This window comes from Balaenoptera physalus, assembly GCF_965194825.1.
Source record: "Balaenoptera physalus genome assembly, chromosome: X".
NCBI lineage: Eukaryota > Metazoa > Chordata > Mammalia > Artiodactyla > Balaenopteridae > Balaenoptera > Balaenoptera physalus.
In genome coordinates this window covers 28,584,942-28,609,806 of record NC_138903.1, presented here as the reverse complement: position 1 = coordinate 28,609,806, position 24,865 = coordinate 28,584,942, and the positions used below count along the sequence as shown (strand labels likewise).

General features: G+C 38.4%; 1 protein-coding gene across 5 annotated transcripts in view; it reads left to right on the top strand.

The window, feature by feature from the left end:
- DMD (dystrophin) overlaps window positions 1–24,865 on the top strand; it is a 2,259,822-nt gene that overhangs the window by 2,070,710 nt on the left and 164,247 nt on the right. For all 5 annotated transcript variants that reach the window (XM_082446317.1, XM_082446321.1, XM_082446320.1 and 2 more), the window contains 2 exons: window positions 12,329–12,501; window positions 21,623–21,779. In XM_082446317.1, the coding sequence (XP_082302443.1) occupies window positions 12,329–12,501; window positions 21,623–21,779 (330 nt within the window). The remainder of the gene's footprint in view (window positions 1–12,328; window positions 12,502–21,622; window positions 21,780–24,865) is intronic.

Genomic DNA, 24,865 nt, shown 5'->3' with positions numbered 1-24,865 from the left:
CAGTGTGAAGTGATACCTCATTGTAGTTTTGATTTGCATTTCTCTAATAATTAATGATGTTGAGCAGCTTTTCATGTGCCTCTTGGCCATCTGTGTGTCTTCTTTGGTGAAATGATAGCGTTTTTAAATCTACATGTTCTCAGATGAAAGAAGCATCGTCTCATGGCCAAAGGCCTAGAATGCCCTGGGATTGCTTCAGTAAGATGTTCAGTTCTGAACTGAATGCTTTGGGAAGGATTAGTAGGTATATAATAGAAAACTCATGAATGAGTTTCTGGGCTCAGCAGACTAGGTTCCAGGAATGAAAAAGTATCCAAGATATTTTACCAGATACTTTTTTTAATTTAGTTTTCTCATCTATGTCATGTTTCCTTTGGTAGATATGCCCGTGGTACCTACCTTTATATTAATGTCCACTTACTTAACCCTTTCTTTTTCCTTTCCCTCATAGACTAAAAAAAGAGTAATTGTTCTCTCCCATCACTATCCACTCTGTTCCATGAGAGAAGAAAGCTAAATAGGGTGAAGTAGCTCCCTAGGCACAGAAGAACCACTACACTCTCCAGAAGAAGTAATTTGGTCTACTTGGTAGTAGATAGAAATTAACTCACCAAAGAACACCAGGGAATCAGACCCAGTTATGTCAGCAGGACTTTAGTTAACATCCTGATTCTAGAAGCTTCTTTAACATTTAAACTTTATGGATACCTATAATTCATTTTAAAGGTAATATTTCTAAGCTTTAGACTGAGTACCCATAAATGAATACAGTTGTGTCCAATGTGTGTTTGTAAATTACTTGGAAATTGTCCTCCTATTTAAAGTGAAAGAAAATATAGAAATGTCTTAGATTTATTACATCATTAACCTTTTCTAAACAATTACCTCAGTGCAGGGTTGTTTTGTGGTTGTGGCAGGATATTATGAGGGTTTTTTGGGGAGTGGGAGATAGAATAAAGTTGTTGTTCTGCATTTACAACATCTATAATTAAAACAAGCCAGAGGAAATTAGCTACATGGCTGTTATGATTTCTAGTGTATTATCAAAAGTAATTGTGGCACTTTGCCACATGTTCTTGCCTTCTTACATATTGCTATTGGGATAAGATGAGACTTGACATCAACTAATTGCTTATTTCTAATACACAATCTTGAACTACAGTGTTTCTCTAGAGGAAAAAAATAGCTTTGTGACAAAGAGATTCAGGAAATAAGAGCTTTTCTAACTTTTAACTCTATACATAATACAGACAAATTTTATAAATAAATATAACCAGATGTGTGTTGATCCATGGGAAGATAGTTGCCTATTTTAAGAATAAAAATGTATTCTGTTTGTTTAGAGCCATTCAAAATGATGAAAGGTATTAGTTCTGAGTTGACTGAGGAGGAATAAATAAGTTAATACCTAGCTGGAGAATAATTTCATTGCTTAGCTATTCTATTCAGAGCATTCCAGTATGTTTCTCAATCCAAATAGCTCACATATGCCTTAATGAGTTAATTATTGTGTTGTATTACCTGTAGCCCAAGTCAGAATTCACTTGCTTTCTGTCTGAGAGGTAGGGGAGGAATGGGGGGGCAGTAAAAAAAAAAAAAAGAACATAAATTCAGACAGATCTGTACTGTAATCCTGCTTCTGCCACATGAGAGCTGTGGGATTTGGACAAGTTATTTCATCTCTCCAAATTATAGTTTCCTCAGTTGGGGGCTGAGAAAGCCTACTTTGTAGAGTTGATGTAAAGGATTTATAAGGGGTGTTAAGTATTAGTTTCCTGCCCCATTTCATCCCTCTACTCCACCCTCACCCCTGCCCCCCACCATCATGGCTCTGCAATAATAAATGTTGCAGTGTTGAAAAGGCCCATCTGGTCTTTCTCAGATAAGGTTAGTTATTTTCAAACAGACTGATTCCTGCACATAATACATAATACAAAATGGAAAGTACCCTCAACATTTCATATGTGGTTGTCTCTATGAATTAAATGTGCAATCTAGAATTTACGTATAAAGACCTTTCAAGATTACCATTGGCAGTGACCTCCTGAAAGATGTCTCATGTAGGAAATGCTCACCCAATTATGAGCAATGAAGCAGTATAACAATATCTGAAAAAGTATTGCAACACAGTATGGGTCTTTTAAATGAATTTTAGATATATTAGTAAAAAAGAAAACTCAGCCTGTCTAAGGACTGATTTTATCTTCCGTCACCAACATTATGAAGGCATGCCATTCTTTTTTGTAACTCAAATACTAAGCCAAATGAATACAGACATTAGTTCCCCACTGGGTCCGTGGCATCTTAACTTTAAAAACATCCAATGCAGTATTACTCTACCTACCCTTTCTCAGTGTTTTGTGTCCTTTAAAATTTACTCCTGCATATTTTGGGAATGCCTAATAGGATATATTTTAGGTAGGAGTGTCCTGATCCTATATGCAGCTTTGGTATCAATGCCTTAGCCTTGTCATTGTACTTTACTTGGCACCAAGAGGTGAGTGTGTGCACATGTGTGTTTGAAACACAGCATATATAATGTTTGTCTTGCTCCTTATGAAACTTAAAATAACATTTTTATCTTTAAAATGCTTTTGTGAGTAGTTATCACTTGGCCGAATTCTACCTTCCGAAGGTAGAGCAAGAGAAGGATGAAACTGAGTCACACATACAGCTGTTTCTATGATTTATGAGCGCTACGGGAGCATAGCATCACTCTTCCTTACGTCCTCTCTGTTTCTGGAGCCACCGCTTTTTTGGTTCATGAATGGCTGGGGCTGCCTGTCAGCCAAACTTCCTGTGTCCATTCTCTCCCTGCTGCCATTTACCCTGAAAACTGCCCCCTAAATAATCATTTTCAAATCCTTTTTTGACTCTGTCATGCCTGCACCAGAACCTGCAGTGGGTTCTTATCATTATAGGATCACATGTAATCTCCAGGCTGCTTTCAAAGCTCTCAATGTCCACTCTGTACCCTTTGAACCCAGTTGTTGACCCTTCACAGCACCACTACCTCTTAGATCCTGCCTACATTTCTGGCTCTCATCCCTGTGCATTTGGTATTCATTTTCCTTGAAATGGCCCCACGTCTTCTTGGCTATCAAGCTTGGAGTCGTGGAGGAAGGGGAGAGGGGTCCGGAGGGATCCAGTTGTAATGAGAGCTCTCAATAGATCAGGCATTAAGTTAGCATTTAGATGCTCTACCCACATCACTTCATCTGATCTTCGCCTAAACCTTATAAGGTAGATATTATTAGCCCTATTTATGGTTGGAAAAACACAGGCTTTGAAGTATTTTATAATCTGCGCCAAATCACAAAACTAGCCACTGGGGGAATTTTAGAATCTTAAGGGATCTTATAGCACTAAAGACTGGGCCCTTTCCACCGTGCAGTACTTTGTCCCAATCTGTGTTAGTTACCCCCATCCGCTCCAGGCTTTAAGACGTACTCATGTCTTTATGTACTCTTTAGTTATGTGGACCTTTGTAACTCTTCCTCAACTGCTTCAAATCAGACTCCCCACGTAGAGTATAAACTCTAAACATAAAACAAACATTAAAAAATCATCCCCCAAACCCTCCCTTTGATCCTTCATCCCCCTTCAGGTGCTATCTTTTTTTTTCAATCTAAACTTGGTAAACTTTTCAATAGTTCTGTGTGTTCAGTTAACCTCCTTAAGTCTTCTTACTCTTACATCTATTTCTTCCTCTCCTCTGAAACTGTTCTTATCAAGGTGACCAATGACCTTCCTTGTTGCCACATCCAGTAGACAGTGTTCTGTTCTAATGTGACCAATCTCTTAACAGTGTGAGACACTGTTGCCGGCTCCTTTCTTTTTGAAACCCTCCCTCCTCTCTTGGTCGCTATGACACCGTAATTTCTTAGTTTTTCTCCTACTTCTTTGGCTCCTCCTTTTCTGTCTCCTTTGCTAGGTTGTCTACCCCTACCTATCTCTGAATGTTGGCAGTCCTCAGGACGTGGTCCAAGGGCCCTTTTTCTTCTCTCTCCCTAGGTATGCTTACCCATTCCTATGGTCTTAGTATCAGTAAGCCAAATGATCCCAAATTCTTAAAGTCAGCCCAGACCCCCGCTCTGAGTTTCACATATGTATTTGAAATCTCCACTTGAATGATTCACAGTCATTTTAAAGCATGACATGTGACTAGAACAGAAAACTGACTTTTCCCACAGCTTTCACCAGTTCAGTAAATGACACTACCATGTGTTGTTCAAGTCAAGAATTTGGAGTTACCATTGAGATATCCCTTTCCTTTATTCTCATCATCCAGTCCATTAGTACGTGTAAGAAATCCAACATCCAAATTGTATCTCACATCAGTCCACTTCTCTCCTTCTACAGTCACCCTAGTCCAGGCCACCTTTATCTCTTGCCTGGATTAGAGGCCCTGGCCTCTAACTGGTCTTTTTGTTTCCTCTCCTGCCTTCGTTAATCTCCACATAGCAATGTAGTGATTTATTTAAAGCCTAAATGATAACATGTCACTACCCAGCTTTAAAAGCTTCTGTTGTTTTCTATGGCTCTTGAAATAAAATTCAAACTCCTTACCGTGGGACTTCAAGGGCCCACGTTATCTGAAGTCTCTCTTACCTCATCTCCAGCCACATTTCTTTCTCGGGAAGTTTTAGCCAAGATCTTTCCTATCACAGAGCTGATGCAAAGGTCTGCCCTGTTACTTGGGAGGACTTCTGTGCCCTTGGGTTTTCCTATAACTGGTGTCTTCTCATCTTTCAAGTCTCAGCTGACACTGAACCTTCTCTCATAGATGTTCCTTGACCACCGTAACCAAAGAACACCCATCACCACAACATGTACACCGTTACTCTTATCGTAGCCCCCCTATTTGTTACCTCCAGAGCATTTTCTTATTTTATTGAACACTTGTTTATCTGTTTACCATATTTCTCCCCTGTTCATCCTATTTCTCCCCTGTTCATCCTATTTCTCCCGTGTTCATCCTATTTCTCCCCTGTTCATCTCATTTCTCCTTTTATCCTTTTATGCTGTGAACATCAAAAAGGCAGAGGTTTGGGGTTTTTTCACCACTGCAGGCCTGGGTGCTAATATATTAAATATTAGTGGGAGGGAGGAAGGAAAGAAGAAGGGAGGGGAGGAGGAAGGGAGGGAGGAGTGAAGGAAGGAATTAAGGCCTGGGACTACACCTTTCTTACATCATATGTATTCCCACAGCTCCTATTGAAATCTTGGACTTAAAATAGGCACCTAATACGTGTTTGTGTGATGAATAAGTACGCAGACTCTTTTGCACTGTGACAGAATAAAAAGAAACTAGGAAAAACAAGATACAGAAGTGAAAAGATATGTCCCTTATCCAATCTAGTATATCTGAAATGAGCTCTTCAATTTAAAAAAGGTAATTTTCAGAATAGAGTAAACCAGAGGGTCAGACAAGAAGAGAAAGCATCACGTGTTACCGGAGTTTGGGATTGCTTAAGGCAGTCTGACAAATGGGATTTTGCTCCGTTTCCTCTGGGGTAATCCACCCTAGGCCGGGCATTTTTAAAGATTGGATTTTGAAATAAAGCTTTGCACCTGGGAATGTACTGAGGCCGGAGAACATATCCCTTCTCTCCACTGTTCTGGTGCTTAAATGTGAGAATTTTTGAACAAGATATGAAAGCAAAGACAACAAACGCTGCAGGATAATAGTCTCTGAGGACCTTAATAACAGCCATTTTTAAAGCAAAGCCTGCGGACTCCTAAATCCATAGCTGCTCGTTTAAGATGCATTGCGATGCAGTGGACCTGAAAGCACACTCCTTATCTACCTAGAGCAACCAGGCTCCAAGCCAAACGGCAGTCCTCAAATTAACTCTTGTTTATCTCGGGATGGCAACTCTCCTGCTTTTAGAAGAATTGCAATGGCCACATATAGAAGAGAAAAAAGGAGTCACGCACACTGTGAATCTGTATCCAACTGCATTTCCTGTGCGAGTTAGGAACCTCTGGCGGTTAGATTAGAATCCTTATAAAGTCAAGATTGTGGGTCCAGTTCCTTTATATGGGTGCTTCTCAAAAATCCATTAGGAAGGATAATTCTGTTTTGTTTTCCTAGTTTTAATTTCCAGTCCATAACAGACTGATACTTTTGTAACACGCAATAAATTACTTTTAAAAATTACAAAAATCAGACACAAAATGCAAGCCCATGCTTTTTATTTTTAGACTGCTATAAACGTTTCTAAAGATTTACTCTCAATTTCTGTTCTCATGATGGAGTGTGTGTGTGTGTACTCCAAAACCTCAAGTATTTAGAGCCCATGTTTAACAAATCATTTTGGGTAACCAAGCTAAGGGAGTTTTACTTTTGCATGTTTGTTTTTGTTTTATTTAACTTCTTTAAAGCATCAACACCTTTTGAGAATAACTATGTTGGGTAAATTCATTTAAAGAGTTCTACGTACACTGCTTTCTTCTTAGAGTTCACTGAACATAAATCTGCCTTTTTCTGGCTCGTTCAGGATCATTAACATTAATTATTTTGCTTTGCTTTAAAGTTAGGTGATGCCTTCAAGGGCTAATAATATATGTAGGGCTATTAGTTTTCACACTTGTGTGACCCTGGTCAACTCTGAGTGCCTGCAGCTCCTTTTACACCTTTCTGGTTCTCTGTCAGGTGTCACTTCTTGCTGCTCTCAGTTTAGCCCTTAAGGATAACGTGTCTCCATTTTGGATCTTCTGTTTCTGACCTTTTAAGTTCTTAGAAATCAGATCATCACTTTTCTTTTTTTTTTTTTTCCTCTTAAGCTTATTTGAATTAGGCAAAAATTACCAGTAAAGAGGAACTAATGACCTTATCATTATTCACATACTAATTGCTTTCAGAAAAGATTAGAGATGGTGTGTCCGTAATGATTAATTTTGTGGGGAGATTTGGTCACTTATTCTTCCTACATCTTTTTGTTTGTTTTATTGCCTACTCCTCAGTTATATTCAAGATAAGGAGGTTATCATTTGATGAATTCTTTTTTAGAGACAGATAATTCCATATACATAGGAAAGAGAATATGTGGAATCTATTATCCCTGATGTTTTGGAATAGTATCATAACCATTTGTTTGGATAATAAAAAGAGGTGTGTAGCAGTAACTAATTCTTGGCATCTTCCTTCTTTATTTTTCGTCTTATAGAAGTAAGACTTTCATAACTTTTCATATTCTTCCCCGGTTGTCTTACTACTTTCGATCACCATGGACCATTCTACTTGTCAAATGAGATGGTACAAATGTAATCGATAATCTCATCTTCGTCCTTTACTTTTCTTTATAAACTTCTGTTCTCAGTAGCTTCCTGAAAGAAGGTCTTTATCCTACTTAGTTTAAGGACATCGACTATATTCTACCTGTTTCTTCTCAACACTCATTGTCCAGTCCAATCAGGTCGTGCAGTTCATTGTACCTGCTCGTAATCCAAACTCCTCGCCATGTTTTTGCCATTTCCAGGCTTTTCTCACTTGGAATACCCTCTTCCTCTTCCCTTCACCTTTCTCAAGCCTATCCATCCTTCAAGGCTCAAACCAAGTTCCATGACTTTGTAAAGTCTGTTTCTATCACTTTTTTCCCACATTGATTCTCTTATAATAGAAATCCTTACATTAGCTATTACTTATTAAAGGCTTATTGTGTTCTAGATGATGTTCAAAGTATTTTACAAAGATTATGCCACATAATATTCCAAATAACCCAGCAGGTAGGTATTATTATTTAATATTTAGTGAAGCCAAGGAGACTAAAGAGTCTTTAAACTTATGCAGCTAATAAGGAAAAGAGAAGGAAGAGACTAGGACTATGTCTGTTTAACTGCACTTTCCCATTAGTTTTCCCTGGAGGCTGAGAAAGGGGACTTATGACAGAAGTAGGCTAGATGCTCAGAAAAGAAGGAATGGTGAGATTCGAAAATGCTCTCCAGGAAACACAATACTCCCTACTCCTAAAACTGCTTCGTAAGCATAGAAGCATGCTGCGTGCCTCACATCTGAACTTTCTTGATGTTCACAGTTGAAATTGGCTCCATAATTATACATAACTCTAGGCTCTGTGTCTCTTTCTGAGGGGAGGGGCTGCATATTATTTTTCCATTGGCACCCATTTTCTCAATTATTTTATGCTCTCTCTCTTGTATTGGATATATCTGCCCACTACTTTAGATATGTTTAACAGTCTCCATATTAATAAGACCGTAAAGTTACTCTTTGAGTACTGGAAACAATGTTAGTCTGCCTTGTGCTAGATTTGCTGAAATTTAAGCAGGAATATTATTAATAGGAAACATTTTTTAATTAATAGGAAAAAACTCAGAGGTGATATAGCCTAGTGGGTAAGAGCCTGGTCCCTGGAGTCCGACGGCCTCGGTTTGAAATCTCGCTGCGTGGATTATTAGCTGTGTGACCTTGTGCATTTTTGCCCGAACCTCTCTGTAATTTCATTCTCTTATGTGTGAAGAGAAGATATTAATAATGCCTACCCTAGAGAGTCACTGAGAGGATTAAATGAGCTCATGTATATACAGTGCTTTAGACAGTGTCTGTTGTAAAGGAAGTCTTATGTATGTTGTTGCTGTTGCTGCTGCTTCTGTTGTTATGTAACAAATCCTTGTTCCCTATTCATTAGTTATTGTTCTTCCTAAAGAATACAGTCACAAAAAGAAGAGAAAACTTACATTGAACGTTGCAGCTAAGGCTTGAGTGATCTTTTCTAGTTAGGTCAGAAGTGAAATAAAACTACTTAAAAATATCTGTGAAAATTACTTTTTGTCCAGATTGGGTCTCCTCTGAGAACTCGATTCTCCATTCGAACCTCCTGCTTTTCTGGGGCCCCTGAGTCTAAGGTTAATCTTAGGATAAATGCCATCATGGTAATTTTATGCAAATATGAGTGTGTTCCTTCCTACCTGCCCTGTCAATGTCTCCCTCCCCACCTAGGACTCATGCTGCCTACTTGTACTAAAAAATCTCCACTACAGCAGGCTAACTTCCTAAAGAAAGCCTTACGGTCCTCACCGATACTCACCTCCATTTTAGAGCAACCTACCTGAGTCCTGTAGCTTGACGGAATCCCTGCCAGCCCGCCAGCCCAAAGGAGCATGGTCAAACTACTTTTATGCTAATATGTCAGGTCATTACTTCCTGTAATGTTCACATGACTCTTAGACAAAGGAGTGAATTACTGATGGGAGAATTTCTGTTCTGGCAGCGGGGATATTTTGTAGCAGACTTTTTCAGTGCAAATAATTTTTGCTCACAGGTGGTCCCAGCTGCCCAATTGCAAAATGAAAAGTGAAAAGGGTAGTCAGGATTCCATTTTTCATTTTGAACAAATCAATCCATGTGGGTAAATTTTAATCAAAATCAGTAATGCCGTCTTTCCGTGTGCTTTAACCTCAGTAGTTGTTTTTTCCCCTTGTTAGCAGTAGCCTTGTTCAGCTTCAATAACTACTGTCTGTTATAGTCAGTGCTTACAGCAGCAAATGGTGTGTGGAGACAGCCTAAGATCTTCCAGAGTCAAAAGAACTGGATGCATTGCCCACATTTAACACTTTTGGCAAGTCAGTTAAACATCTCTGAGCCTCGGTGCTCTCATCTGTAAAACAGAGAAAATATATATGTACTTCACTGGGTAAGGAGTAGGAATAACTAAAGCAATACATGTGTAAGTGCTTTGTAAACTGTAAAGCCCTTTACTATACATGTGTCATTTGTTGCTGTACACTACCATCATAAACTAGAGAAGTAATACTGAGCTAAGAGCTACCTTCTTGCCAATGCTAAGACTTTACTTCAGCTACTTCTGAATTTCCAAGGGGAGAAATTTTAATCCGAGTATGTGTGAGGTTTGGCAGGAAATTCTCAAGGTGTAGTTGATAATATGAATGACTTAAATTAAAAGTGCCTACGAGATTTTAGAAAAAGTAAAGGCATAACTGTCTCTTGCCTTCCTCTTAGATTTCCCACAGTGCTAAGGCTAGACAAATAACCAGTCCTCAACAAGCACTGGTTTATCAATTTTATATTCATTTCTTTCTCGATGATACAACAGAGATGTTTAAATTCAGGGCAATGTAAGTGACAAAGATGAAAATTAGCAAATTTCATGAATCAACATCCTATTTATGCTTGGGAAGACCTCTCATTTATTCAGCAAAGTATTGATGACTTCACGATACCATAATCTTAAGGAACTATTGATTAAGCCTGGGTCTCTGCTATAAATACAGGACATAAAAATTCAAATGTACTATAATTTATATGCATGCTAATGTAGGAAGCTGATTGTATTAGTCAAAATATCTTAATTTTGTTGACAGCAAAAGGTTTGGTCTTAATTCCTTAAGTGTGTACTCTGAGGCCAAGTTTTAGGTAGCAAACAAATCACATACAACAAGAAAAGTAAAGTAAAAGAGAGAAGTGGGGGCATTATCTTGATAACTTGGATCTGTTTGGTTTTTATTCCTGAATTATTTAGATATATTAACCTCAATTTTCTCTTTCACTGAAGAAGTAGCAAATTCAGCAGGGTATGTTTTTCCATGTAGGTACACAAAGATAAATTGGATATATATTTGATCAAGCTCCATTCAGCAAGAAGCCCAATACTGGTTTTCTACCACATCAGCTAGTTTCAGAATCAGGCTATTTCCTTCCAAAACAAGCCTGTTTTTGATGGGATAAAGATAGATGCTCCTCGATATGTTTTAGTATTTCTATTCTTTCAACTCCAGATGGGGTTTATCCATATTCCCCTCCTGTCTTGCAGTCGAAGGGAATGAGACAGAATTCTCTTTAGAGTCCATCGGTGATACTTTGGCTGCCAGAAATAGTGACAGGAGACATTCATCGTCCATCTCCCTGCATCTAAGAGGGTGCAGCTGAAAACACAGGCCACTTCTTCAGACTTTGTAACATGTTATTGCTGCCACTTTTCCTTCCTTACTTTAGAAGAGTAATTTAATTCAATTTTAGAAAGAGGTGGGGGGACTCTTCTAGTTACACAGATCAATCCAATTGTTCGGAGCTTCAGAATGAATTTTTAAACTTGTTAAACAGAAGCATACAAATCTCTAAAAGCAAGTCAGATAATGTACAAAGCCTCCATTCATTGTGTAGGCAGAAAGGAATGCTGGTACCCGGCAGCTCTCTAAGGAATGTTCCTTTGGCTTTGACCGTTCTGCTGGGAACAAGGAGGGAAACACATATAGAAAATGAATTTATAATGTCTCTGGCTTATAATGGCAAAATGATAAGAAAAGTTGGCTGTTTAATATAAACTGTCAGTTGCATATTCCAGGCCTCCTCTCTTTGAGGTCCCTCCCACATCCACAGGCCTGGCTACCGTTTAGTGAAGAGTACAAAGTGGCTGTTTATTATTATTGACTGGTGAGGCCTGTGGTCTGAAATTCATTCTGTCAACAGAATGTAAGCAAAGTTGGCATTTTAAAGCAGGGCTCTTTCAGTCGCTGGGTTTTCTCAGGATTGCTATGCAACAGGATCAGTGCTGTAGTCCCCGGTTCAAGCTGAAAATGTTACACAGGAAGACATACCATGTAAAGGTCAGATTCTTCTACTATGATAATTTTCTTGATCTGTGTATATACAAATGAGGTTAAAGTCATCACTTCTTATCAAAGTCCTATGGACTTTCCACCTATTGAGCCTAAAAATGTGATGGTATTTTAAATGGGAAGCCTTACTAACAAATGTATGGTGCTGTAATAAATGTATGATGCTGTTTTACCAAGGTGAACTTAATGTGTATTGTCAAGAAGATTCTCTCCTGTGATCAAATCGCATTAATGTGCTGGTGCTGTGGACCAAGTACAGGCTTGTTTATTAGTCTCTCCATGCTTTCGTGGTCCGAGTCAATTCTACAGATTACTGCGTGCTTGGAAAATATGACTTGACCCATAGTGTAATACAGTGATTGGCACTGGGGTGCACTTTATCACGGAGTTTTATTTCCTGTCGCTTCCACGAAACAATGTATTTTGTCCATGGACTAGAAGATATAAGTTATGAAATTTATAAAGTTATAAATGTATTATGTTCCGATTCATAATCTCAAGGAATAAATTTATTATACCTAATAAGATGCCCACTTTCAATCTACATAACGACATAAAGAGATGATACACCAAGAAAAGTGAGTTGGAGGTGTATCTTCTTGTTAGTTGAACCAATTGAAATCCCTTTTGAACTAATAGTCTATTTTTTGCCATTCTCCAAATTCACAGTCACAGCCGGTCTCTTTTGTTTGCTAATTCTGCATGTATTCTTCTTCCTGATGCCCTGTAGGACCTCCAAGGAGAAATCGAAGCTCACACAGATATCTATCACAACCTGGATGAAAACGGCCAAAAAATCCTGAGATCCCTGGAAGGTTCTGATGATGCAGTTCTGTTACAAAGACGTTTGGATAACATGAACTTCAAGTGGAGCGAGCTGAGGAAAAAGTCTCTCAACATTAGGTAAGAAAAGATCCGGAACAAAAAAAAAAAAGGCCAGAAGTGAATTAAAATGGCAACGCTCCCCTCACTTTCCTAGCACAAGTAGCTAATATCTCATACGTTTATGTAAATCCCCCAATTTCAGAATGACTTATTTTATTTTGAATAAATGAATCATTTATTTGCTCGGTATGGGGATGATACTTGAGAGTTCAGGTGAGATTAGAATGGTGCTATGTTATAACCACGGGAGACATACTTATTAAGACATTAGAGTGAATTCAAATGAGGAGCACAGCTATCCTGATTTCATGGTGTTCTCTCTCGGTTTATCACAGGGTTATTCAAAAAATGATAAAACTAACGTCTGTTTATCACGGAATTCTTTCTTTGGCATTATTCTAAATGCGTAAGTGAGGACATTCTTTAAATACCCATAACACATTATAATTAACATTTTAAAGGAGACCTCGCCATAGCTCCCACAGCCAAGGAGAGATTATAACAAGTGCCTGCCTTTTGCTTCCTCTCAGATTGTGTTACCATATACCCCGTAAACTAAGCCTTTAGCTGTTCTGTACACACCTGTTTTGTACTTTGCCCGTTTGTGCGTAGCAACGTTCTCCTGAGAAGTTAATGAAGGTGTCTCAGCCTTGTTGTAAGGAGGGCAGAGTGAAGCTCTTGCTGTACCTGTTTTGCACTTGTTCAGTGGAGGGGCAAAGAGCACAGAGAGGAAGTGAAATGCCCAGGGTCACCTAAGTGGCATAGGAGGTACAGGGAGTGGAAGTCAGGCTTCCTGCTTTCTAATCAGTTGCTTTGCCTAATTCACGTCTCTTTATAGAAGTACCTTGTGTTTTCTTCTGTGTCTAGAGGAGCAGTGGTAGTGGAGGGAGGTAGAAGAGGGCGAGTGGAATGCCCTCAACACTGGGAGTTGTTACTACCTCTAGGTCGTAAGATTACAGGAGGGAGGTGATTTTTCTTCTTTATAGCTCTTCTAAGTTGTCCCAAATTTAGACATAGAGTATCTTTACTTCTATAAATGAGGAAAAAATATAAATGAAATTGATTCATTTGAAAGCACTCTTGTAGAAATCTGCACGTAATATGACAGAATAATGACGATAGCGACTCACACTTACATGGTGCGTCACATACTGTGCAGTGTCATGGGCACCTTAGATTTGTCCGCCCATTTAATGCTCTCAGCAACTCTAAGAGTTAGATTCTATTATTATCCTCTCTTTGCATTTGAAGAAAGTAACACACGGAGTGGCTAAATAACTTCCCCGAGGTCACTTAGTTAATAAGTGGCAGATCTAAGATCTGAACACAGGGAGTCTGGCTCCAGAGTCTGAGCTTTGAACAGTTGTATTATGCCGTAGAGTATAAAGGAAGAAGGAGAAGGTAAGACCCACCTAACTTTTACACATAAACACGTAATAAATGAAGGGATGAAACAGAAGAGCAGATTTCTGGGAGGAGGAAAGGATTTATTTTTATTTCTGTGGTTTCCCCCCCAAGTTTGCACCCTAGCTTCCAAGACACTCATTTTTATCTCCCTATTTGATCCATGAATTTTGTATTGATGTGTCGGTGATGAGTTGTGGGCAACAACGGGCGATGGCATTTTCAAAGATAGAGAGGCTCCATTCGCGTTCTACAGCTTCACCTCACAGAGAGGTCACTGTATGTAGCGACACCGGCCACTTTCATAACATCTGTCATTACAAAGGAATGAAACTTGTGAGATGGGAAAGATATCGGTAGATAAAGGAAAGAAAAGAAAGTTATTCTTTTTTTCGGGAGGGAAAAAGAAAGGTGCTATAACTGTCCTGAACATCACTCAGTGCCTTTTCTCTCTTTCATGTGAACTTGATGAAATAAAAGGAGTATTGAAAGCGGCAAACAGCATGTCAGCCAAAATATGGGCTCTTCATTCTCAGCAATTTCCCGTAAGCCAGCTACTGCAGTTTAATTCTTGCTGGCATTAATCAAGTAGAAAACAGTTACCTTAGCTCATCTAAGGCACTGCAAATTCTAGAATTTAAATACTCAGATCAACGGTTTTGGCTTTTAAGTAGGCCTCTCCAATAATACAGAATGTGTTATCAACACTCACTTATAAAAAGCGAGGAAGTAATTCTTCACATCAAAGCGATTCAGTTTATTTCCTGACGCTTGGTTGAAATAAGGGTATCAGTCAGTCCGTACTGAATGGCAGGGTTCAGTTGAGAGAAGCACAGTAGAGGTAGTAATGGGGGATTGTTATGAAATAGGATAGATGAACCCTGGAAGAGTTACGTACCGAACCATCAGTGACACATAAGCTTGCATTGCCAATCTAGTCAGTTCCTCTGTCGCCATTATTTTATAGTGAAAAGTCATCACAATTTAAAAAAAAACTTCCAAAGGTACCCTGGAGAAACATCCCTGTGTTTACCTAAACTATGATATATTATACTAAAAAATTTCAGTTCATTATTTCATAAGAGATTCTGAAGCCATTTTTATATTTCAAAGTATAAAAACATTAGCGCTTAATTTCACAGGTATCCATTTTTTAATGAAAAAAATTGAGTCTGAACAAAAATGATTCTGAAGTTTCCCTTTGTGTTCCATTGACTCATAAGCGGTATCGTTGTGCTTGCAGATCTAAATCCACATTATGTCTTTTACCCTCCATTTATTTTCCTTCTGCCCTGTCTTTCTCTTCTTGTGATTGTGGTTCTTATTGATTGATTGATTGATTGATTGAAGTCTTCATCGTGTCATTCCATATTGATAGATTTGTCTCTCTTTCTTTACATATTGAGACCATCCATTACACATTTACAAAAATATTCTTCCTTGGACACTGTTTCTATCACATTATTCTTTTGGTCAAGAACTTCAGTCTTGTTGGTGCCCATATTTCACTCATTCATTTATTTGTTCATTCAAGAAATATTTACTGAGTGTTTACTATGTACTAGGCACTCTTCCAGGCACGGAGGATACAACAGTGAACAAAGCAGACAAAAGTAAATTGTTGCTCTCATGAAGCTTATACTTAGTCACTAGGATCTAGTGACCCTTCCACTCTCTACCAACTATGCCTAATAAGCCCCTGCTGACCCCTTCCCTCTCTGTCCTTCCTCTGCCTCCCACTTCGTTCCTCCCCAAGCAGCAATCTAGTTACTGCCCAAAATGGATTCTCTGAGTCAAGTAAATTCTGCTTTCTAACCCCATTCCTGCTCTCCGACAATTTTCTCACTGTCCCGTATGAGTACATCCATTTGCCGATTCTCACACTTGGAATACCATCTCTCCTCTGAGCCTCCAAATTTTGACTCAAATTCCATAATCAAGATTTCGCTTTCTGACTGTTCCTTTACCAGGTCTTCCCTGTACTATTCTCATTTACACTTGATGGCAAGTTCCTTTAAGTATTCGTGAGTTGTCTCATAGGGCTGTGCTTGCTGCCTTCAGCTAAATTAGATAAATACAAAACTCCAAGCTATAAATGAGTCAGTGAGGTAGAGTAGAAAGGGTCTTGGACCAACAGTTGGGTGACCTAGCTTCTCCTCTGGCTCTGTTACTACCTAGCATCTGATCTTTAGCCAGTCGCTTAACTGCTTCAGACTTGAATTTTCTCTCTCACTGAAATGAGGAAGTTTGACCAGACACATGGGTGGTCTCTTCAAGTTCCCTGGCAATTCTACAATTCTATTATTTTTAATTCTACAATCACTCTTTATAAACCTAGGCAAATTATTGAGCTTTTCTACCTTGGTTTTCTTATATTTAAAAGAAGTGATTAAGTTCAAAGATACGGTATAAGAGAAAGTAAATACTGATACAATGTCTTTGAGAGAAGAGAATAATTGAAACTGTATCTCATAATTTAGTTCAAGGAAAGTAGATGCCATCTGTTCCACATGCGTTATCACATTGCATTTTGTCCAAGAGGTATACGAAAGAGAAGTAAATACTCAGTGATAGCTGAGTGCTGTCAAACAAAAGATTAACTGCTTTAAGTGGGAGAAAAATAAGAGTGAAAATGTTCTACTTACATGTATACATACACATACACACGCGCACATACACACACACAGAGTCACTGATGACATTATCCAACATCAGGATGGTGATTAGTCAAATAAAGTGTTTCTCATTCTAAAATATTCTATATCTACAAAACTTGCATTTTTAATTTTGAAAATATGAATAATTTGAGAAGTGATCAAGTGCATGAGAAATATGTATGAAGATTTCAATTTAATCTGCCACCGGATTATATTTTCCAGATTATTGTATATATTATTAACTATGAGAATCACATATGATGTCCACATAATTTCAGCAAAACTTACATTCTGTGAGATTGTTATACTTGGGGGAAAAACTTGTAGATGTTATATAAAGATAATCCCTTTTATGAAATTTTGAACATTAATTTGAGACGTGAGGACACCAACATTATGTAGTCCACAGCAGCAATAAATCTCTTAGAAAGTACTCGGTATTAGAAATTAGAATAATTAGAGGTCTTGCTCTAATGGAGGACAAAGAAAGAGCAAAAGAAAGCAAAGTCTTTTTTACCTTTGAGTGAGAGAAAAATGCTACTTGGATGTTGAGTATCTCCAACCTTCCTTTTCTTACTCTTGGGATGTTAATTATGTTTGAAAGTTGGAGTTCATGGCCCATCTGGAAAAAAAAGTGTTTACTTCTCTTTGGGCTTAATTCTCTTTATTTAAAGCCCCATAGCTCCCATTTTATTTCTGCGGTTCCTTATTTCTGCATTCTTACCTTTTCTTTCTGTATGCTTACATGCTATCTTTTTACACAAGGGTACCAAAGATATACAGGGATATATTGTTAGTTTTATAAAGGAAGTCAAAGTGAAAAATGACTTCAATATAACACATTTTGCTTTAAGAATAGATGCCTTTCAGAGTAAAGTTTTATTAAGGATTTCAAACTAGGCATCAACTGAATCATACTTGAAGTATCGGTGTCTGGAGAAATAACATTCACTTTAGCAGCCCTATAATTCTTAGAGCCCTGACAGTGAAGAGTTTCTTAAAGCCCAAACTATATATCCCAACACACCTAAAGGTTCTGCATTTTACCTAAACCTTACAAATTATAGAAATTATCTCCTTATTAAAGATCGCTACTTCCGTTGTTAAAAGCTAGTAACCCCTAAGCTCTTGTCTTCACTAATAAAGATTAATAGAAAATGGATAGAAGCTAAGTGTGTAGCTTCAAACCTCCTCTTTTATTCTCTGTTGAGTAGGTTAGGGGTAAAGAGAGTATATTTGCCAATTAGCAGGAAGCCTTTTTGCTCAGGGATCCAAAACATTTGGTGAAAACCATCAGGGTTAAGGATTTCCTCATATAAGGAAGGTTTGTAGTTTCCATTTCCCATATCTAAATATGACAGCTCAAGTTATGTGCCTCAGCAGGTGTCTTTATACCTTTGTATCTCAGTTCCCACATTTGCAAAACAAGCGAGTTGAATAATCTCTAAGGTTCCTTAAAACCAGGGGGGAAAAGTCATCGCAAATGCAAAGAAACATTTTCAGGAAAAATCCCAAATACAAACATAGGTTAATCATTTAGAAATATTTGGTATACAATCTTGAAAATAAAAATAGGGCAGCTGCTTCCAACAAACGCATTAGAAACGTGTCTTGAAAACACTTCCCAAGCTTAGCATGGCCAGAGAAAATGTTCTCTGAGCTCAGAGCATTTCATTACATCTAGATCTCCTTCAAAATCATGTCACTGACAAATAGCACCTTTGCCCTGTGGAGACCGACAAGTAATGTTTAGGGCACATAAGAAATACTTCAAGAAATTCTTCCTCAGAGAATGGTCCTGGAGCTCACCTGCTGAGTTGTAAAGATTCTTGTTCCAATTACAGAAATTCTGTATCTGTGAATCTGTTTCTGTTTTGCATATACTTTCATTTGTATTATTTTTTAGATTCCAAACTTGTGGTTACCAAAGGGGAGAGGGAAGAGAGGAGGGACGAATTAAGGGTATGGGATTAACAGATACAAACTATTATGTATAAAATAGACAATCAACACGGATATATTGTATAGCATGGGAAATTATAACCATTATCTTGTAATAACTTATAATGGAGTATAATCTGCAAAAATACCAAATCAGTATGCTGTACACCTGAAACTAATATAATATTGTAAATCAGCTATACTTCGATAAAAAAATTTTTTTGAAGTACTGAAACTCTGGGGGTGGAACCTAGGAGTCTGTACTTTAAGCAGGCTGCTCAGATGTTTCTTATGCACACTAAAGTTTGAGAACCATGGCTTTAGATTGGATATCTTTGTGTTGTTTTAAATCAGGAGCCGTTATCTGAGTTTCTCCTCTCCAACCCCTACCCAGTGTCGTCTGTCTTTTACAAGCTTTTTGTATAAGTTTTTGACCTCATATCACATCTTTCCTTTCACTCTCAGGCTTTAGCAAGGAAAAGAAAGTCATTTGATATGTACTTAAGGTGATCAAACATTCAGAAAAGTGACTTAACTCCATGCCTTAGGGATGAATAAGGAAGGCCCCCTCGTCCCGGTACACAAGAGCTTTTTGTCACTAGTGATCCCAGGTCCTTCTGTTCCTCTGTTAACTCTCTTGACCGTCCTGTGTCCCTGGCTCTTCACAGCTTCCCTATCTCACGCTATGGAGTTTCTCTTAGATCCTTTAGAACTGAATTCCCTGGGTCTCAGCGCTCTTTTTTTTTTTTTTTTTTTCCTCTCCTAGGGGACACAAAGGGTTTCATCGGCCCGCTGATAATTTAGTCAGGGCCATTTAACCTGGACGGGGGTGGGGGGGGTGGGGGGGTGTATCACCGCCTTATGTAAATGAAGCAGCACCTGGAGGCCTCACCTTAGGCCGCCTGCGCTTCGGCATATCAATCCACCACAGGGAGGCGTTATTTCCTTTACCGGACAGATGGAGGCCAGGCATTAGACATCTTTATATCCTCCCTTACCTTCCCCCCTCCCTACCCCCCCCCCATGCCTGATTGGGACTGAGAGGGACTCAGTAAATATTTATTTAATCAGTGGCTCATCTACAATGTGCTGCCTTTCCATGGCTGTACTATGCCTCTCTCTACCTTTCAAAATGTCCTGCTTGACAGCCTCTTTCACCCTCAAGGGGACCAAGCTGCAAGTTCCAGATACCCCAGGGAATCCCCGTAACCAGTAATCATTACATGTCATTAAACAGCTAAAATCTTGCATAGGGAGTTCTCACTTAGGCTTATCCTGGAAAAGCAAAATAGGAGGAGAGAACAGAAACATAAAAGAACTGACCTCTACACCATATGCAGTCTGCACTATTATATTTAATTCATGATATTTATGATGCTTCATGATTCATTTCTTAGGTACAAATGTCCTTAGAGTCTTGACCAATTTAATTTCCCTGATGGAAATACCTTCAGTTTTTCTGAACGTAATGTTTATATGGCTCACAATAGAGAATTCTGACAATTTGGAAAAGTATAAAGATGAAGGAATAAATCACCTGTAAATCCACCTTTGAGGGATAAACTAGTTGTTGTTTCAGCATTTTTTCATGCATAGTCCAGCATGTGCACACACACAGACATTTTGGAAAAATAGATTATGTACGTTCTTGTAACCTACTTTCTCACTTAGTGACTGACAGGATGATCTTGTCCACGCCCATGAACATTTGCCTATGTCATCACATTGAACATTGCATAGGATTCACAGGATTTGAACAATGCATTGTTATGAGTTCACCATCGTATATGTAACCAATTTCCTAGTACTGAATATTTAAGTTGTTTCAACTTTGTATCAATCATAAGTATGCTGTAAATAGCAGTTTTCTACCTGTATCTTTGCATGCTTTCCCAGTTACTTTCTTAGTGTAAGTTCCTTGAATTTAAGCTTGTGGGTCATTATATTTGCACATTTTAAAGACATTTATGTATCATCAAATTATCCTGCAGAAAGTTTAGAATAGTTTAATTTCAGCACCTAGGTACTATTTGGTGATTCTATTTGACTAAGGCCAGCAGAATTGTATTTGAAATGTCAGGCTAAGGTATCAAATGGCAAAGGGAAATGTTGTTCTACCTGGTTGCTTTACATTTCAATCTCTGCAGCATTAGAGGCTATATTATATTTATAGGCAGCATTAATTTTTATGAATTAATTAATAATTGCTGATAAGATGTAAGTAATGCAGCATAATTCTTGATTTACCTGAGGATAGAGCTTTGCTAACATTCCGCGTTTCTTTGTTTTCTGGATGATGATTTATTTTCTCAATTTAACTTCTCATCCTCAAGTGAAATGTGGATTTTATAATACAGATCATTCATTTGTATATTCTTAAATGCCTTCTATGGATTAACGTGTTCTAAATGCAGTTGATGGTAAAGCACTCAGCCTCTTGCCTAAATTATTCACGTTTGGGGGGAGGCTTTCAGGCAAATGTCTGATTTTACTTTTCCACGTGAGTTGTTGTCTCAGTACATTTTACACAAAGGAAACAAAGCGGAAAATGTTGGAACTTGGTGAAAACAAATCCCAGGTGCACACGAATAAAGAAGGGTAGAGAAGGAGGAGAAGCATATGGGAAGAGGAGCAGAAAGGAACAGATGCCAGATGGAAGGAGTCAATGGAAGAGTCTGCCTAGGGCGTAGAAATGGAAAAGTCAAAATGTGGGGAGAGACCTTTCCATTTCTCAAAGCAGAAAGAATTCCGGTACTAGCATGAGTCACACGAAAACTGAGTGGTTTATTTTAGTCACTGGGTTCAGGTTCTTCTACCAGAAACATTAGGAATCATTGACTGCAACACTACAGGAAAGCAGTCCATTCCAGTGTATATTTCATGCCAAAAGTCTCAGAATTCTGCATGTGGAAATAAACATATAACTAAACACTGTCTTCCCTCCATGTTGCCATCAAAATACCCCCATTTTGTTGCTCTCAAAAACAGGTAGCTGGATTTTTATTGAGGACTGCTATGTGATTCACAGTACGTTTACACGCTGTGGAAGTAACCAACCAATGTACCTTTAGTGGGATTGTTAGAACCATCAGTTATCTTTCTAGATATTCTGACAGTTTGCTCCTGTTATTTTTCAGGTCCCATTTGGAAGCCAGTTCTGACCAGTGGAAGCGTCTGCACCTTTCTCTTCAGGAACTTCTGGTGTGGCTACAGCTGAAAGATGATGAGTTAAGCCGGCAGGCACCTATTGGAGGCGATTTCCCAGCAGTTCAGAAGCAGAATGATGTACACAGGGTAGGATACTTTTAAGCATAGTGATTTGCACATAGTAAGCATTCAATGACTATTTTAAGATTAGTTTTGATTGAAACTAGGTTGAAAAAGGAAAAGAAATCAAGTGGAAGAGAAATCTTTTTTTACTCCTCTAGTCCAAGGGTCAATTAGAAATAATCCAAGCCATTATATTTTAAATGTCAAAAGCATCTGCATTAATGATATCATTTAAGATTTGTCCATGTCTTTTGGCGATATTTAAAAATGTTATTTTGGAAAGTATTAAACGTATGCTAAAGTGACATAATTCTATAATAAACACCTGTGTACCCATCAAGACCAACATTTATCAATTCATGGCCAATCTTACTTCTTCTATACCTCTATTTTGTCCTCCATTATCTAAAAGCAAATCTCAGGCACGGATCATTTAATTCATGAATATTTGATAAAGTGTCTCTAAAAGATAAGAATTTGCTCTTTAAAGGTAACCACATTGTTACTATAATATATTTTTTAAAATTTATTTATTTTATTTTTGGCTGCATTGGGTCTTCGTTGCTGTGCGCGGGCTTTCTCTAGTTGCGGCGAGCGGGGGCTACTCTTCGTTGCGGTGTGTGGGCTTCTCATTGCGGTGGCTTCTCTTGTTGTGGAGCCCGGACTGTAGGCGCTCGGGCTTCAGTAGTTGCAGCTCGTGGGCTCTAAAGCACAGGCTCAGTAGTTGTGGCGCACGGGCTTAGTTGCTCCAAGGCATGTGGGATCTTCCCGGACTAGGGCTCGAACCCGTGTCCCCTGCATTGGCAGGTGGATTCTTAACCACTGCGCCACCAGGGAAGCCCTATAATACTTTTTAAATGTCAATAATTTTATCATGACAAATACCAAGGCAGTATTCAAATTTCCATTTCTCATATACATGTCTTAAATGTTTTAAGGTTTTTGGGGTTTGGGTTTTTTGGTTTAAATAAGAATTGAAATAAGGTCCAGACATTGCACTTGGCAAATTTGTCTTTTAAATACCCCCCCTTTTTTTTTCACTTTTTATTTTGAAGTAATTACAGATTCACAGCAAGTTACAAAAATAGTACAGAGAGTCTCCCTACACATTTCACCCAGTTTCCTCTAATGGTTGCATCTAATATAACTATAGAACAATAATTATTATCATTTTAACATGTAATTGATATAAAAATTTACAGTTACAATGGTTACAACACAACTCAATTCAGGCTAGCCACATTTCAAGTGCTCAGATATGGCTAGTGGCTATTCTGTTGAACAGTGTAGTTCTACAGGTTTGATTGTATTCGGGTTTGCCTTTTTTTTTGGTCAGACTGCTTCATAGATAGTAATGTATATTTCCATCACCAGGAGGTACACAGTGTCTTCTTTTCTCTTGTGTGTGTGTGATTTTTCGCAGCTATTAATGATCAACGGCTAGGGGTTGCAATGTGATGATTGCCTATTTCTATCATTTCTTCTTCATTTATTAGCTCGAGTACTTCTATGAAAAGAAAATGTGTACTCATCCACAATTTGGGTACCCAGGGTATAGTTCGTCTAGGACAGGTGCGGTAAATGTTTCTACTTTACCAGTCTTCAGAATAACAACTTGCTCATTAGCATTCTCCAACAGCGATCAACTGTTTTTTTTTTAACATCTTTATTGGAGTATAATTGCTTTACAATGGTGTGTTAGTTTCTGCTTTATAACGAAGTGAATCAGTTATACATATACATATATCTCCATATCTCTTCCCTCTTGCGTCTCCCTCCCTCTCACCCTCCCTATCCCACCCCTCTAGGTGGTCACAGAGCACCGAGCTGATCTCCCTGTGCTATGCAGCTGCTTTCCACTAGCTATCTGTTTTATATTTGGTAGTGTATATATGTCCATGCCACTCTCTCACCTTGTCCCAGCTTACCCTTCCCCCTCCCCGTGTCCTCAGGTCCATTCTCTAGTAGGTCTGCGTCTTTATTCCCATCTTGCCCCTAGGTTCTTCATGACCATTTTTCTTTTTTTTTAGATTCCATATCTATGTGTTAGTGTACGGTATTTGTTTTTCTCTTTCTGACTTACTTCACTCTGTATGACTGACTCTAGGTCCATCCACCTCACTACAAGTAACTCAATTTCATTTATTTTTATGGCTGAGTAATATCCCATTGTATATATGTGCCACATCTTCTTTATCCATTCATCTGTCGCTGGACACTTAGGTTGCTTCCATGTCCTGGCTATTGTAAATAGAGCTGCAGTGAACATTGTGGTACATGACTCTTTTTGAATTATGGTTTCCTCAGGGTATATGCCCAGTAGTGGGATTGCTGGGTCGTATGGTAGTTCTGTTTTTAGTTTTTTAAGGAACCTCCATACTGTTCTCCATAGTGGCTGTATCAATTTACATTCCCACCAACAGTGCAAGAGGGTTCCCTTTTCTCCACACCGTCTCCAGCATTTATTGTTTGTAGATTTTTTGATGCTGGCCATTCTGACTGGTGTAAGATGATATCTCATTGTAGTTTTGACTTGCATTTCTCTAATGATTAATGATGTTGAGCATTCTTTCATGTGTCTGTTGGCAATCTCTATATCTTCTTTGGAGAAATGTCTATTTAGGTCTTCTGCCCATTTTTGGATTGGGTTGTTTGTTTTTTTGTTATTGAGCTGCATGAGCTGCTTGTAAACCTTGGAGATTAATCCTTTGTCAGTTGCTTCATTTGCAAATATTTTCTCCCATTCTGATGGTTGTCTTGGTCTTGTTTATGGTTTCCTTTGCTGTGCAAAAGCTTTTAAGTTTCATTAGGTCCCATTTGTTTATTTTTGTTTTTATTTCCATTTCTCTAGGAGCTGGGTCAAAAAGGAAAGGATCTTGCTTGATTTATGTCAAAGAGTGTTCTTCCTGTTTTCTTCTAAGAGTTTGATAGTGTCTGGCCTTACATTTAGGTCTTTAATCCTTTTTGAGTTTATTTTTGTGTATGGTGTTAGGGACTGTTCTAATTTCATTCTTTTACATGTAGCTGTCCAGTTTTCCCAGCACCACTTATTGAAGAGGCTGTCTAATTGTTTCTTTCCTTTGTTTGTTTTTCATTATATTTTTGTCTCC